At 38.2% G+C, this 16,190-nt stretch overlaps 1 protein-coding gene across 3 annotated transcripts in view; it reads left to right on the forward strand.

Moving 5' to 3' along the window:
- LOC139978215 (phosphatidylinositol phosphatase PTPRQ-like) overlaps positions 1-16,190 on the forward strand; it is a 60,435-nt gene that overhangs the window by 27,890 nt on the left and 16,355 nt on the right. Inside the window, exons 1-3 of one of the 3 annotated variants that reach the window (XM_071988171.1) lie at positions 11,002-11,178; positions 13,518-13,805; positions 14,764-15,048. In XM_071988171.1, coding sequence (XP_071844272.1) covers positions 11,097-11,178; positions 13,518-13,805; positions 14,764-15,048 — 655 coding nt within the window. In that variant the 5' untranslated portion in view covers positions 11,002-11,096. Of the gene's footprint in view, positions 1-11,001; positions 11,179-13,517; positions 13,806-14,763; positions 15,049-16,190 lie in introns of those variants that run through there. The other 2 variants (XM_071988173.1, XM_071988170.1) reach the window with 2 other exon arrangements.

Raw genomic sequence — 16,190 nt, forward strand, 5'->3', positions numbered from 1 at the left:
CATTTTGCAGGGTTTCTTCTGGGGGGGGGGGGAGGTGATGAGATAATGCCCTATTGTTATTTACAAAAAATGAATTTCCGTTCGGGAAATACCAATATTCATACATAAAACCTGCCTTTTGGACAACATTGTGGATAAATTATCTCTTATAGTTTCACCTGTAATAAAAATAATTGAAATATACATACCATGTTAGGACACTTGTAACTCTCTAATTTGAAGCACGTACACATCATCAGAGCAAGAAATGGGTGTGGAGGGAGTGAAACTATAGGAGGTATCTATAGATAAACATGATGTGTGTTATTGTTTCTACGTACAGACACTAAAATGGCAGGACAACTCTGTTATGGTTCAATGTTAAGAAATTAGGGCTAACAGTCTAGCAAAACATCACTTTTCAGCATTTTGTAGTCTCTTGTTATCATATTTTAATATTTGAATTTGGCAATTAAATGCTGATGGTTTGAAAAGAAATATACCATCCTGCGTCAAGGTTGACGCAAGCCACCCTCTTAGTACAATCAGTATATCATGTGTACCAACACTTTTTCTGTATCTATGTGGGTAGTAATTAGTTGGTTGCCAACGCTCACCCGGATAATATTCAATGCCAAACCGAAACATTGATTACGGAAGTAGAAGTTTGTTTCTAGCTTAATTTTATTTGTATGTGAATTTGCTGATGTTTTCCTATGAAGTATATCTTGAAAACAACACAATTGCAACACGGAGAGGAGACAATGTTATCTGTTATAGGCGTATACATTCGGGTGAGGGGATGTGGGCTTGTGACACAAGTCAATCCTAAATCGGTTTGAACAAACTTAGAGCATAATTCACAATGGTTTTACAATATGAAGGTAAGAATAATGAAACAAAAGTGACAACATAGGAACTAAAATTTATGTTTTTCACATATGTCTACATTTTCTGGATTGGAAAATGTTTGGTTAGTGATTAATTCTAGCTTCACTAGCGGCAGTTTGCAAAAAGCAACGAATGGAAAAAAAACACGATTTTAAGCAACTGCTAACTTCACACTCATTGGATCAAAGACAACTGATTGCGAGTAACAAGTTGATACTATTGAACACAGGACGATAGGCATATGAACTATGGGGTACCGGGAGATGATCAGGGGTAAGGTGTTATTTACCCCAGTGTCAATAATGTTATGAAATAACAGGAACAAAGAAAAGGACATACATTACCACGTTTGCCAAATTTCAGACTAATTCCTGTCTCTGACATATATTTTTGTGGCACATTTTCGCTATAAGAGGAGGAACATTGTATCAAATTGGGACATCCCCCTGGACCCTTGCCGGAGATTTTCCTGATATGTATTTTGTGCCTTACACTCGCTACCAGAAAACAGTTGAGACGATTCACGGAGATAACAAAATATTGAATTTGACACGTCTCTGGCAGCAGAAGTGAACTTGAAGCGAACAGATGTGATATCATGCAGCATTATTATAACATTTTTTAAACTTTTATTACAAATCTCTACTTTACATTTAAAGAATCTCATTATGAATACACTACAGTGATTGGTATATTGTAAACATATTCCACATCCCCTAACTAGGTAAAGTTGGAACACCATCCAATTCAACGTCAAACCATAAAGTGACACAAAGTCATTCGCTGTCCATTCTGCAACAATGACATGAAAAACTCTTTGCATCAAGTTCACGTATGGTACTATGACAATTTCAATTATCAATATCTACAGAAAGCCATGTAGAAGTGTTGAAGCTTGAATGAATCTGGTGAGAATTAAGGATATTATCGGTTCTTATCGGGTCACGTGATTACCATTTCAGAAGTTTAATATGTATAAAAAATAGCACATTATTAGCATTAATTATTATTATTTTCTCTTTACGAGGTGATAAAGTTTCTGTGAAGTTTAAAGCGTTATGAACAAAAGTTTATCTTTACATATGAATGATTACTGAGTATGAATATCCTGTTCATACTTCAGGTCTTCGGTAACATCGTATTTGCGCCTAATACAAAGCAATATAACTGCCTTCAAAAAATACATTGACGTCACAGAATGAATTCTTTATGAACGCAGGTTTTTGGGGGAAGCGACTACAAGTTTATTACATTAGGTACTTCCTCTTAGATCAAAAAGGCAAATCTAGCAACGTTTACATTGCGTTAATGAGTTTTGATTTCAAAGTGATCATAAATAGGGTTACAGAGTGAATATATTATCACCTGCAAAGAACGACATGAAGATATGGGCATACGTATACATAATAAAATCAAAGGGGCTTCTTTGTTTTTACAAAGTAATCTCTTGTACAAACCTACACAAATACATACACCTATCATTATTAACATCTTCAGTTTATCTCACACAGGTCCGTATTCCTCTAAAAATTAATATTATCATCACTCCCTGGGATCTTCAATATGAAATTAACTAACCGCCCATCCACACCCCTCCATATCTCTCTCACTCATCTCCCAACTACATCCACAATTGTTCAAGGAAACATTTATATATAACCACAACACCCCTGGGGATGACGTACCCAAAAATTTCCTTGCACAAGAACTACTCTTGAATTGAAAGAATAGGCGGAAAGGTGGCATTAGAAGCGCCTTTGCCGACATAAGGATTATCATCAAGAAGATATCGATAGCTTTCTATATGAAATGGTTTTCAAACTTCATAGAGCAAATCCACGATTGAAAATTGTTAAAAGTCATTCGGCTTTTCCTAATACATATCTCCCTACTAGCTTCGAAGAAGTGATTGATATTCATGCCCATAACATTTTATTTCCTCTTCGTCACCGCCTTCTGTTTCTTCATACAATTCTTCTCCATCCCATTCACCATCTCTAACCATTTTGGACATGGATACCTCGTAACAGTAATGTCCGTTCGTATCGCCTCTGTTGTGTACAGTTGCTAATATAATCTTGCCTGGGTAAGGTGTAGCAGCAGGAGGCAATTGTCTCGATTGTACGGTCTTCTTTACCAAATCGGGTTAGTCGTTCATATCCTCGTCACTTTGTTCATCTTTCTCCTCCTATAGACTGGCCATCTTGTTAACTTTACTCGAGGACTTGGTTAAAGAGAGTTCCCTTATATTTAGTTTTCTATCTTCGATTTCTTGTTTCTTGAAGTTCCTTCTCGTTTTGTTCAATCCATTTTCCTTTAGTTCCTTACTTTTCTCTAATTTCCCTGTATCCATTCGATTTTCCATAAGTAGACTCCCTGCGTGTCGATTTCTGTTTCGTCATATATTTTCCACGTCTTCTTTCATTAGCTTACCTGGTGATGAAACAGCAAGACCAGGAATTTGGGACGTTGTCTGTGGCGGTTTCCCACCATGAAAGTTGGCGCCAAGACCAACTGGGTCAACACTAACTGCTTATTTAAAGTGATTTCTTTGAGTCGATACAAAGGAGTGAAAGTCACCAGAAAGAGCCTCAGATTTCGAGCTAAGGTCCACAATTGCAGCTTGTTCTCCATCATTGCCATTTTAAAATACTTGGTAACTTTCCAATTGTATTTGGGGGGGGGGGGTTAACCCTGTCTGCGGGAAACAGAAAGATAACAAGAATATGTTCTGGTTCAAATGATGTGGAGCAACCATACTATGCATTTGTGAATGAAACAGCGTACATATTGAAGCTATTGTGTAATTTCTAATAATCATTTCAAATATAATTTATCGCAGCGAACGAGCACGTTATGAAGACAGTTGTTAAATTAATACTTCTGAAATTCTTTGTACAATGCAAAAGGTGACTTGAATTTGATTTATTGTAGACCATCAAAATAGAAACAGCTACCAGCCCTTGTTGTAAGCGACATCTCTAGCATGTACTTTGAACTTTTAAGAAATGTGCCTTTAGGTACCACACCACAATAAGAGTAACTCGAAATATTCACGGCCGGAGAAAGCTAAAACGTCCTAATGTAATGCTTGTTTAAGCATATTATCATTTAACATAATATTTCCTGCCGTTATTATGAGAATGAGCGAAATTTAACGTACAGATGGTGTGAAAATAGGGAAGATTGAAGGTGATATAAACCATTTTAGATAATCTTTGGTTAAATGTTGATATTAAATAATCTTTGGTTAAATGTTAATATTACTCCGAGCGAGCAGGTACAGTATGCTAAAAGTACTCCTCTTCTAACTCAAAATGTAAACGGTCATGATATTAAACTTTGCAAGTGTCATAATAGGCATGGGTGCAGACCCTGGTGGGGACAGCGGGACGCGCCCTCGTCGACTTTTTCAGGGATGGGGACATGATATACCGTGTCCCCACCAATTTGTCTTGACCAAACGCTGCATTTCAAATTCCCCTGTATTGAACTTTGACGCAGTTTGATCCAGCATTGTGCAAATGGTATGCTATAAAAGACAAGAATTATTACTATTGACACTGTTAGGCATCACTTCTCTGCTGAAGGATTAACAGATTCAATCATGTGAAACATGATCTATACACGGGACTTGTGGTCAGAAAACGGACAATCTCACTCTGTGTGTTGGCAATTTGAGCTAGCTTCACGTCCTGCAGGGTTTCAACTTTTAGTTGTACTACCTGACGTTTTTGTCAATTTCGGGAAATATTTGGAGAAGGTAATGCTTTGGAAGGAAAGTATTTGGATGTTTCTAATTATATGTCTCTGAAGTAAGAATAAACTAGGCCTTACAACCTACTACACTATAGTACACTTTTCATTTCACCGTGAGACGTATAGCTTTCTAAGATGAATATACGAGCATGCAGGAGCAGCATTCATGTAAGTCGATGTAACATAAATTATCACTAGTTCTCATTTTATTATATTTATCCGCATTTGTTAACTATAGGACGGTATTCGCATTTGCGGCAGTCTATAATTGTTTTCCGGGAGAGGACCCCAGACCCATCGTATACAAAAGTCTACTTGGATTAATTGTACCCTGATTTTTCTTCTGCAGACGCCCATGTATTTCTCCAAACTAAATTTATCAGCAAAGAGATCTCAAACTTAAGGAGGTTTGGGAGCATCATTAGGTCTGAGAAGTGTTACTTCCGGCGATCTGGGAGGTATATTTGGCCAAAAAATGAGTGTCTGCTACGCGCGAACCCATGGTCCACTTAGATAGTATCAGAGAACAGACAAGCGGCCCCACCACTAACCAAGACTGATCTGCGCCCATAATAATAGGTCAGCTATCATGTGGTGGGTAGGATATGCCAGTTGTAAATTTCTATGTATGATTTGGCAGGTTTTGACAGTGACGAGATAAGCGTATATGTCAATGGATAATTAAATGTGATGCGACACCTTTGGGAATCTGACGGTAATGAATTAAAGTGACTAAACTACTTAGTCTAAAGATAAATTGTTGGACCAACACAAGCATAATAATAAATCAGAAGCGTTGTATGTGACCAGATAATTCGATTTTAACAATATATCCCAATATTGTCAAGGACATATGATGATGAATGTCATTAAAAGGGCTCTTTTGTTTAAATGAGGATAAAAAAGGTCTTGATTCAGTTATCAGAATTGATGACTTTTTATTTGATAATGGTATATTGCGACTACAATTCTGCGTAAAAAAGCAAACTTTCGTGTAAGAATAGTATATAAATCAAAATTGTCAATTTCCGTTTAATCTACACTGCACTCATATTTCATGCATTATGACGATAAACGCAACCAACGTCATATTCTTTGGTACTTCACTTTGCATTTTTTCCCAAACCAATGCCAGTGCAAAGTAAAACAAAATTACATCCAAAGGAAAAGAAGAAAGCGAAGATTCGACTAGTACATTTATAAGGACAATTTAAAGGTACTATTGACAAGCATTGCTCCAAGTTGTAACTATAAAACTTTTAGATGTGATGTCAATTACCTTACCTCGATAAAGTTTGGTGGACCTTGATCCAAAGACAAGGATTTAGGATATAGATTTAGATATTTGGTACCAATGGGATTAGTTACCTACAAAAGATAAAGGGATAATTAACAGTAAAAATGTATGGTGATGACTTATGAATGGTGTCAAGAAGATGAGAATATCCCTTTTAGATAACAAAATGAGACGAAAGCATTCAATTTTTGTTAAAAAACAATCTTTTGAAAATTCTACAGAGTTTCCTTTCATAAAGAAACACAAGTTGTACAAAATAGAGAATAAGGTATTCCAATGCATGTCTTCTTAATGGAGAGATTCAATGGTTCAAATTCTAAATAAAATGCCCCTGACGATATGAGAATTACTTGTGACAAACCAGGAGGTTAGTTCACTACGACAAGGGATTTCAAACAGCCCGTAAGTAAATGTGACTTACATGGGATGAATCTCTTCACCTGATAAGCTAAAAAGTTGATAACTTCGATATCCTATACGGAGTGGCAAAGAAGGAGGAGGGGTTCTGGTCTTAAGGAGGAAGACATGTAGAGGTATCGTAAAGACAATTTTCCGTTGTCTCGGTGCGGTGGAGTCCAATATACATGACCGTGGTTGCATGGTCCCAGAATATTTGTTATATTTTTCTGGCGAATTTCCTCGACGATTGTATAAATAAGTTTCAATACAATATGTATTTGTGATAAACATGGTTTACAGTGAAGTTTCGTCTCATATTCTGGTATGATTTCTTGGTCAATATTATTTTGAACTCCTAAAAACGTGTCAGCTGACGTCAATTGTCTGGTTACGAATTCAATAAATATTATACTATCTTTGTTTACGTAGTATTCACATAAGAAGTCAGTCGAAACATGAAGGTAAGTAACCAGTAAGAAACATAGCTTTAGTTTGAATTAAGCATTGGGAGTGACACTTCCTTAACTGGATGAAAACATCTTCTTGCTTTCACTGATGATATGATATCAACCTTTATTTGATCTTTAAATCTTTTTGGGTACAGGAGGCAGAAAGTGGTAGGCCTAATCAACATTATTACAGGGTACTTAAGTTTCATTACGCTTCTTTCTTATCGATTAAATACGTACTCTTTCGAAATTATGAGCAAATCTTACACTACAGATGGGCAAATTTCGTTCCGCGTGGGCTGTAAATTAAGTTTTCATACCAGCAAGGTTTTTGTTTGGCCACTTTTACTTTTGTGATGATATGCTGTACGCTGCGTTTAAACTATTATATAGTTAATCCACTCAGTTACTTAGATGGTACGTTTTTATTTTCAAAACATTTAAAGTGATATTAAACTATAGCGTCAGTTACAACCCCTCTACCTTCCCCACTGTACAACACTCCCTCCCCAATCAGCCAGATCTTACTTAACTTACGTTTTTTTAAAGGTAGTGAGTAAATCTGTAACCAGGAAGTCTAGAAAAATCAGCTTCAAGTCCAAATTTATCCAACATGTACATCATCTTAAAACAAATCCTATTTTTTACCTTTCACCAGTTTTCTTCCAGTTTGCGTCCCTAATGTCCGACAAGAATATTATCGTGAATTGTCACTACATTATCATTATCTACATTACATTATCTTTGAACAGTTAGACACGGTGCCGTGGTATTAGAACATACCAACTTGGTTGATGGAAAATGATATGATAACGTACCATACGTAAACTTGTATCTCGTCTTGTACGAGATTTGTCTTCAAAGAGTGCATTCCTTTTATACTAGCCTGAATATTGGCTTAAGTTTACGAGCGCGATAATGTACTACTTCAAAGAAACACCGCCTCTAATTAGCGGTCACCAGCCTTCCGGAGACCGGAAAGCTCAACTCTTTGAACAAAGGCCAGGTGCACGATTGCTTACCTTATATTAAACCAAAATAAAAATAATATAAAACTGTTAGCAAACTGCTTATCCACTAGAGAGCCCGTGTAATAGATCCTAGCAGGACTTTCTTCAGAGGCTAAATGACAAGTAACAGAAACAGAAGGGACAAAAACACGCACGAAATACGGACAGGTTAAAGAGCATGGTGAACAAAAAGAGATAGATGAGAGGGGCTTAGTAGACAAGGGACGGAGAGAAGAAAGCAACAGGGGAAGAGGAGAGGTAGGAGGTAAACAGTGAAGGGACATAGATAGGATTAAGGGAAGGGGGTAGGGAATCAACTGGAGGACAAAGACAGAAAGGTGTGGAGGGGAAAAAGGGGGTAGAAGAGAGCTTTGAGAAGAGGAGTGATTGGGGGGACGGGGGAGATGGAGGGGGATACAGAACAAAGGTTAGTTTTGTCCTTCCTGAATGTTGAGCCCATGAGGTTGAATGGTGCAAAGGCGTTGAATCCACAGCTTCTCTCGCTGCTGATTCGTACTAGGTCAGGGCGGCTACCTAAGGATTCAATCCCCTGTAGGGACATGTCGTTAATGGTATGATTGGGAAGGTTAAAATTTTCTCCAACTGCGGTATCAGTCTTCATGGTGTTGACTGTGGATCTGTGACCATAGAATCGCTTCTTGTGGGTGGTTTTGGTGTCGCCAACATACTGGATGCCGCAAACTCTACAAGAGATCAGATAGATGACATTAGTGGTTGTGCAAGTGACGTGACCTAGTCTTGTGTGAGTTGCATGCTTTGGCTGGTGATGGAATTAGATTCAACAATATGGTGGCTACAGATGATGCATCTCGAAGTACGATCACATTTGAAAGTACCATGCTGAATGGGTATAGGGTTAGAAGTTAGAGGTGGAACAGCAGCACGCACAAGAAGGTCTCGTAGGTTGCGTGGGCGTCTGTAGGCGCTGGTGGGTTTTTCAGGGACGGCTCGTTGGAGTCTACCTGAAGTGAGGAGACTGTTGTGGTTGTTAGAGGTGATTTGCTGAAGAGGAGGAAGATTTGAGTGGAAAGTAATAACCGGGGGGAGCTTGTAGTTGCAATCTCGTCCTTTTTTGTCCTTCACTGCCAACGTAGATGATCTGGATAGGGAGCGGACTCTCTGAATGGCTTCACGCACCATTCTGGCACTATGGCCCCTGGCAGTAAGGTGTTTTTCCAAAGCAGCTGTATGGCGAATGAAGGAGGAATTGTTAGAGCAAATGCGACGAAGACAAAGTGCTTGACTGTAGGCAATTCCAGACTTGCAGTGACGGGGATAGCAGCTTGCAGAATAGAGATACTGGTGTGTGTGTCTGTGGGCTTGGTGTATGAGTCAGTAGAGAGAGAACCGTGTTCCTTGCGAACAGTCACATCGAGAAAGTTACCCTGTAGGTAAGAGTAATCAGAGCTGAATTTGAGAATTGATTGTGATTGATGAAGGTGAGCAGGCTATCCTCATCACTGGTCCAAACGAAGAAGATGTCATCAATGTAGCGCCACCAAATAAGAGGACGGCAGGGAGCTGCACTGAGCATGCGTTCTTCGAGACTAGACATAAAAAGGCAAGCAAAGGAAAGAGCAATCCTGGTTCCCATGGCAGTCCCGTGTCTTTGAAGGTAATGCTTGTCCATGAACGTGAAGTTGTTTTTGGTGAGAACCTGTTGCATGAGAACTTTGATGTCAGAGATGGGTGGACAAGGGTGGACCTTCTTAGACAGGGCTGCACACGTGGCTGCCATACCTTCAGCATGAGGGATGTTAGTGTAAAGAGAAGTGACGTCTAACGTACCGATGATGGCTGTACTGGTTCTTGATATCTTCAAGTTTCCTGAGAAAATCTGGAGTGTCATGGATATAAGAATTAATCTGAGGAACAAGAGGTTTAATGAAGTGGTCCACAAACAAGGATATCTTCTCGGTGGGGGATCCATTGCCTGAGATGATAGGCCTACCAGGGTACCAGGCTTGTAAATTTTGGACAGAAGATAAAACCTGGCTGCCTTACAGTATGTGGGTGAAAGGAAAGAAACAGCCTTCTTAGAGATCTGGTTCCGCTGGTACATATCAGTGATGGTCTGTTTTATCTGCTGGGAGAAAATAGCTGTGGGATCAGAATCAAGAAGAGTGTAAGTGTCACTGTTGGAGAGATGACGCATGGCTTCCTTGATGTAATCCTGTCGATCCTGGATGACAACTACAGAACCTTTGTAGGCTGGCTTAATGATAATGTCACTGCGAGACATCAGTGAGGAGAGTGCTGTACACTCATCTTTTGGAAGGTTGTCGTGTGTTCTGCGGAGAGGAGAGTCTGACTGGTTAGTCCCAGAGCTTGTGTGTAGGCTTCTAAAACAGGGACTCTGTTCTTAGGAGGCATCAAAGAACTTTTATATTAAACCAGTTAGAGGTATAACGGGGATTTTCCGGCAAAGAATTACAACATCACTTTAAGCTTAAAACAGTCAATACAGCGTAACGAATAGCTTTCAAAAGTTAAAATACTACGCAAGTTCGGTTACCAAATTTTCTCATATGTATCAGTGTTGGTGATTTTTCCCCTTAACTTTAAATAATTATTACAATAATGGAATGGAATGTTTGTCATTCTACCGTGTTACTCTCATACGAAAAACAAATATATAATCAGTGGCAATCAATCATTGTCCAAAAAATTGCTACTCCTATGATTGTAATTAGGGGAAAGTTGGATTATTTGTCATTCTACCGTCACTCGTATACGGAATACAATCAGATCCTACATTCAAGTTGATAGAATAAATTTCCATCTCAATTCTCGTTCCTAATTCTAGAATTTGTTATTTAAAGACGACTATTATTCACAAGTTTGTTGATAATAAACCAGTTGACAAATGTAAAGCGTCAGTGTACTCAATTTCAGTAATTTTCTAAAACTGTTATTCAGAACAATAACTATAAGAGTACTTGGCATTTTCATCAATTCTTACCGGTTCTTTGCAAAACCGACAGAAAAAGATGACGAAATGAAGAAATCACGCATACACAAAAGGGAGTGTCTTATGTTATACTTGCTATTTTGTGGGGTTATGATGTCAATCACTTTATTAACCATTGTATTTGTTGCGGGCAAGTAATTTCCTGAAATTGAGATGTGTCTGTTTCCTCGTGAGTTCCGTTATTCTTTTGTAGTAGATTTTTTATGGGGGAGGCGAATGTATTCAGAATTCAGGTATCATTTTACCAAAGACAATCGACGTGTGACTGTACAAAACTTATACGTTTGATTGGATAAGAAACCTAACAGATATCAAGGGAGATGGATCGTCTGTTCCTGACGCTGATCCAGCTATGTGCGCTTACGTCTTTTACTGGGGCTTGTCTATTCAGAGATGCCAGTCGTAAGTTGTGTTTTAATGTGTTAATCAGTTAATCGAGTATGCAAAATTTACGAAGAATAGTAGTGTTACTTGGAAGATCTGCGCTATGTGACTTTCCATGAGTTAATGATTGCTAGAAAGAAGGATATGCTGTATAACATGTACTTAAAGTGAGAGGTCTGTTTCATATTTGTTTGAAGTTTTTCATTTTGATCTAGTATAGAACGCGGAGTGGGCAAGCTAAAAAGGAAATGAACTGACAATTGACGTTTGCCCATACAAATCCTGCTAAGAACATTTCAATCTTGCGTTTTCGTCTGATTTGTCATTTGTAAATCCCTATGCGCATATAACAGAAAAAATCAACTTTCCTTGAAAAAGAACAGCTAGATAACTGAATAATCGAAATTTTGCTAACTATAAGATCAACAAATTATAGCATAGACCTCATTTTAATCTGTAATAAATGTTGTGTAAACATTTTGTCATGAAATTTACATGCTAATGTGTATGGCAAGAAGTTCCACAGGGTGTTATGTTTGTAACAGAGGACACAGTTAAACTCTTGAGTTATGTCAAACTAAGTCGATATTTTGGCCACGGCAGCCTAAAACAGTGTTCTGTGGACATCATGAGACTTTGTCTTATCTTAATCGATGAACAAAAAGTTCGAAGTATACCCTAACCAGTGACAGATACAGATATTCTCCATAGAAGCAACGGGAGGGGGTAGGTGGGGGTGGAAAAACGATTTTCTATAATTCAGTTGTCACATGATTCACCGAGGTGTTTATTTCCCAACAATTACAAAAAAAATGTAATTGAATGTATAATGACTGTACAGAAATACTCTTTTTGAAGTCTAAAAGTTTTATGTATGTTCTTTAGCAGGTCGTGAATATGTTGTTTGCGATCGTCTGCCATGAGTTCTATAACGATACTTAATTATTTACTCAACAAATGAACGAAATGAATCTATAAATCATTGGACTAGATTAAATATCAGAGACTTTAGCGAGTTAAGGAGGGGATGGGGTGGACTTTCATGATATCATCACATAATTAGAAATCAGAAAACGGGATGAATTGTATATCAAGCATAAAGTCAACTAATGTTGTATATTTGAACGTCTGAAAGATTTAATGAGATTCATATTAACATCCCAAAATGGATTTCTCCAAAATAATCAGGAACTGTACATTGGTTTATATGAAGTTGGGATAGGGCAGAGCAGTTGGCCTACGTCTACTGGTGTTTTCTACAAATAAAATTCGACGAAAGACCGTAACTCTTGTGGTAAAATACATGTATTTCAAATATAGGGCGGAAGGTGTTCTCCTTAACGTTTTTAGGCCATGTTGTAATTAAACCCAGTCATGATTTCCTTTAGTGTGGAATTGATTAATATGCATGGTAGACCATGCATAAGCCCCCACCCACGCACCTCCACCCCCTATCTCCTTACACCCATTCAATGTTTTACCCGCTTTTACTTTAAGACTAAGAATGGGAAAGCATATTTTTCTATACTATAAATAAGAAGAACATTAAAAGGGATAGTGTTTTGAAATCATTTCAGTAGATACATTGGTACGTACATATCATAGACTTATTTAACTAATAACAGGAATGCGATCATCTCTGCTGATTCATGCATTAACTTGTAAGGAAGTAATATCTGCTAACGCGAGTTGCTTTGTCCTAAATGTCAGTAAAACTTTAAATTCCGCTAACACGTCAGGATAACATTTTGAAATTGTGTCGTTATGTTTCCGTATTTGTACATATCTAAATTAATAGCTTAATCTGAGAATGCCAATATTCTTAAAGGTTATAAACCACGACATTAAATGTTAAGAGGAAACCGCACTGGGAAGTTATAAACAACGAACAAGCAATTTTTGGCTAGAACGAGATTCGAACCAGTGACCTCAGAATTTAAACTGAGCTATTTATCCAAAATATTTAGTGGTGATCCCTTACATCCATTTCTTCGATGGGCCTTACAAATGTAACAACTAAGAGCTGGCTAGCTCAATTGAAATTATCACTTGTATGCCTTAGGTGACTGGTTCTATCCACTTTTCTTTTGCTCTTTTCCCATTTGAAATCTACTCTGAAATGCAATAAACTACGACCATTTATTTCGGGAAAAAATTATGTGGGTTCACTGTTTCATGTGGTCCTGTTCTGGTGCAATTGTGTAATATCTTTGCGCAAACATTACATCATGTTAGACAAACAGTTTGTTATCAAATCTGAGTATACACATCGAATTCTTTCGCTGTATGGTTCAGTCAATGATCGTCTATAACAATATATATATATATATATATATATATATTTCACCTTTTTCTAGGTTGCCCTGCTAAAAGTCCCCTCGTATTTGGAGGACGAATTCAGGCACAGGATCCGGATGATCCTCTATGGGAGAATGGAAGAAAGTTGTTTGTATTTCAGACACCGCCCTCGAACACTCACAGCCACTTAGGGTCATCACGGCGTTTTAAAGTAAGAGGGTCGAGAGGCGTTATTCGAATTGCATCAAAGAGCTGCGCCAGATCGGGTGAGGGATCGAATGTTTGCCCCGTCACCCTTCCGTCGGATTTGCCATGTCTTCTGCAGGGTAGTGGTGCATGCAGCTCGGGTAAGCTGGCGGTACTGCAGCTTTTTCATTCCTACTCATTACCTCCGTTACCCTACATGCACATTATTCACTTTCCCACTAAATAAGAAGGAACCAAACTGAGCTCACATGGTCATCACTTAAATTCCGTTCGTTTTCACCCTCTTATCAAACTTTCTCAATGAGTAATTTGATTATCTAGCCTGAGTGGGGGAAAGGCGGTGCAGACAATGGTTAGCCATCAAATCATTGTGTTCTAAAATCATACTTTTGGAAATAGTTATGAATCTGGTCCACTCTTCAGTAGGTGCAACGCAAATTTCCTCTTAAGAAATTCTGTGGGGGGGGGGGGGGGGTTTCTCTATTACCAAAAGTAAATATAGCGAAGAAATGAGAATATTTATGGCTTAATTTCAACCATCGAACATGTCAAAAATCACGCATCTGGTGGTTTGATCAATAAATCTCTCTCTATCGCGACCCTAGATGTTATTAATAAAACGCTAATGTGATAGATACTAACAAAAGGCAAAGAAAGTAATCGATCCAACCTCCCTATCCAGCCTTTACTTCATCCCTCTTCACGCACCACCCCCCCCCCACCCTAGCAAAAGATGACTGTACATTAAAGAACAAAACCCTCACATATATTGATAAAAAACAACAAAAGATCACAACAAGCAGAGTAGGACAGTGTTCCCAAATGCCAAACTGCAAGACAAGATAACAATGATAAAAGATACACCCCTCCCCGCCACTTCCCTTCTTTAATCCGAATCTCACCTGTGACTACAGTTATGTTTAGCTTTTTGGGAGAATTAAATATATCTAATTGACATGTATCATCCCCAATCCGCCCGCCCACCCCCCATCGTGTGACAACCTCTGTGTTGATATATATTTGCTGCTTGTGATGTTTATATATATAAAAATAAATAATCCAGTCTTTTGTATGTTATCTCCTTTCTTATCTATATAGATCCTTTGTCCTTTTCTAACATTACATCATCTGGATTCCATATTGAGTGGAAACATTTCGACCCTCTTCTTCGCGCGAGAGGTGCCATTTCTGGATATATTGTCCAAATCCGAGAGATAGGAGGTCCGTTCCACAAGGTTACAAGAGGAGCAGAAGACCCGTCCTACGACTTCGATCTGCTAACACCCGGCACTACCTATGAAGTCCAATTAGTTCCTATCAGTACCTCTCCTTCTAACGATATTGCACCTTCAAACATACAGACTGTCACGACATTGTGTGGAGGTAAGTTATTATGACACCGTACCGCTGTCCTTTATAAATCAATCTTCAATTTTTCTTAAGAAAAAAAACACTCTCCTAAACTATATTTCTATCAAACCATCTACATTGTGTTTAATTTAATCACTACAGTGTATGACAGACTTGAAATACGAGTGCAACTGTAGGAATACATATATACAATCATAATTCTAGTTCGAATGAATACGAATACGAGTACAAGGCCTTACGCACAAGTCCGACTAGTTTTTTTCTTTGATAGGTAACTGTTCTATAATAATAACTCTAAGTAAGAACTCACTACAAGTCTACATGTGCGGGTCAAGTAGAACGGGGGTTTGGGAAAGGAATTTCGTATTCCGTTTACGTTCACACTTTCAATTGGATGGAAGTTGCCCTTGCGATGAAACAAATATTATATATTTGCGACAACACACTCTAGGGACAAATTTAAAAGATACATAAAAGCTGCGACAAGCAATGATGGCTTGTTGTCGTTTGATATTCTTTACAACCTCGTGGAAAAAAAATAAAGGATATTATGCATGCCGAAAACCTCGGAACCAAATACGCCCCCATGTTTCCCCGGAGACTGTGTTCTAAAACCACTTTCCCTCTCATGTGATTCTAGCAATATAATTTACATACTCTACTATGTTCTTGGAAAGAGGGTAATGATGTAGGTGAAACAGGCTTTCGGTTCCGCTAATGTTTTAATGATCAAAAAAATATATTCGTGATAATCGTGCAGGCTTCCCCGTATCCGAACATTTCAATCTCATAGACATTCTCTCAAAAAGCTAAAATGAGTTTTAATTGCTTTTAACAAATCCGTAACTCAACGTCCACGGGAATAAATCGATTGGATCTTTCGTATTAAGGCTCACATCAAAGACTTGGGTCCCCTAAACAACTAGCAGATTTACAGACATATGTAATCAGTTCTTCCTTTTCTTGGCTGCTTATCCGTATGCATGTATGTATGTGTATTTATGCATTGTGTATAAGTGTGCATGAACGTATGCATATATATATATATATGTCCACCTCCTTTTCCTCCTACCAACCCCCCCCCCCCCTCCATAGTAGGGCCTTGTATGAGTGATGACAGTGACAACATTCATCAACTTAAGTTATAAAGTTAG

This window comes from Apostichopus japonicus, chromosome 13 (assembly GCF_037975245.1).
Source record: "Apostichopus japonicus isolate 1M-3 chromosome 13, ASM3797524v1, whole genome shotgun sequence".
NCBI lineage: Eukaryota > Metazoa > Echinodermata > Holothuroidea > Aspidochirotida > Stichopodidae > Apostichopus > Apostichopus japonicus.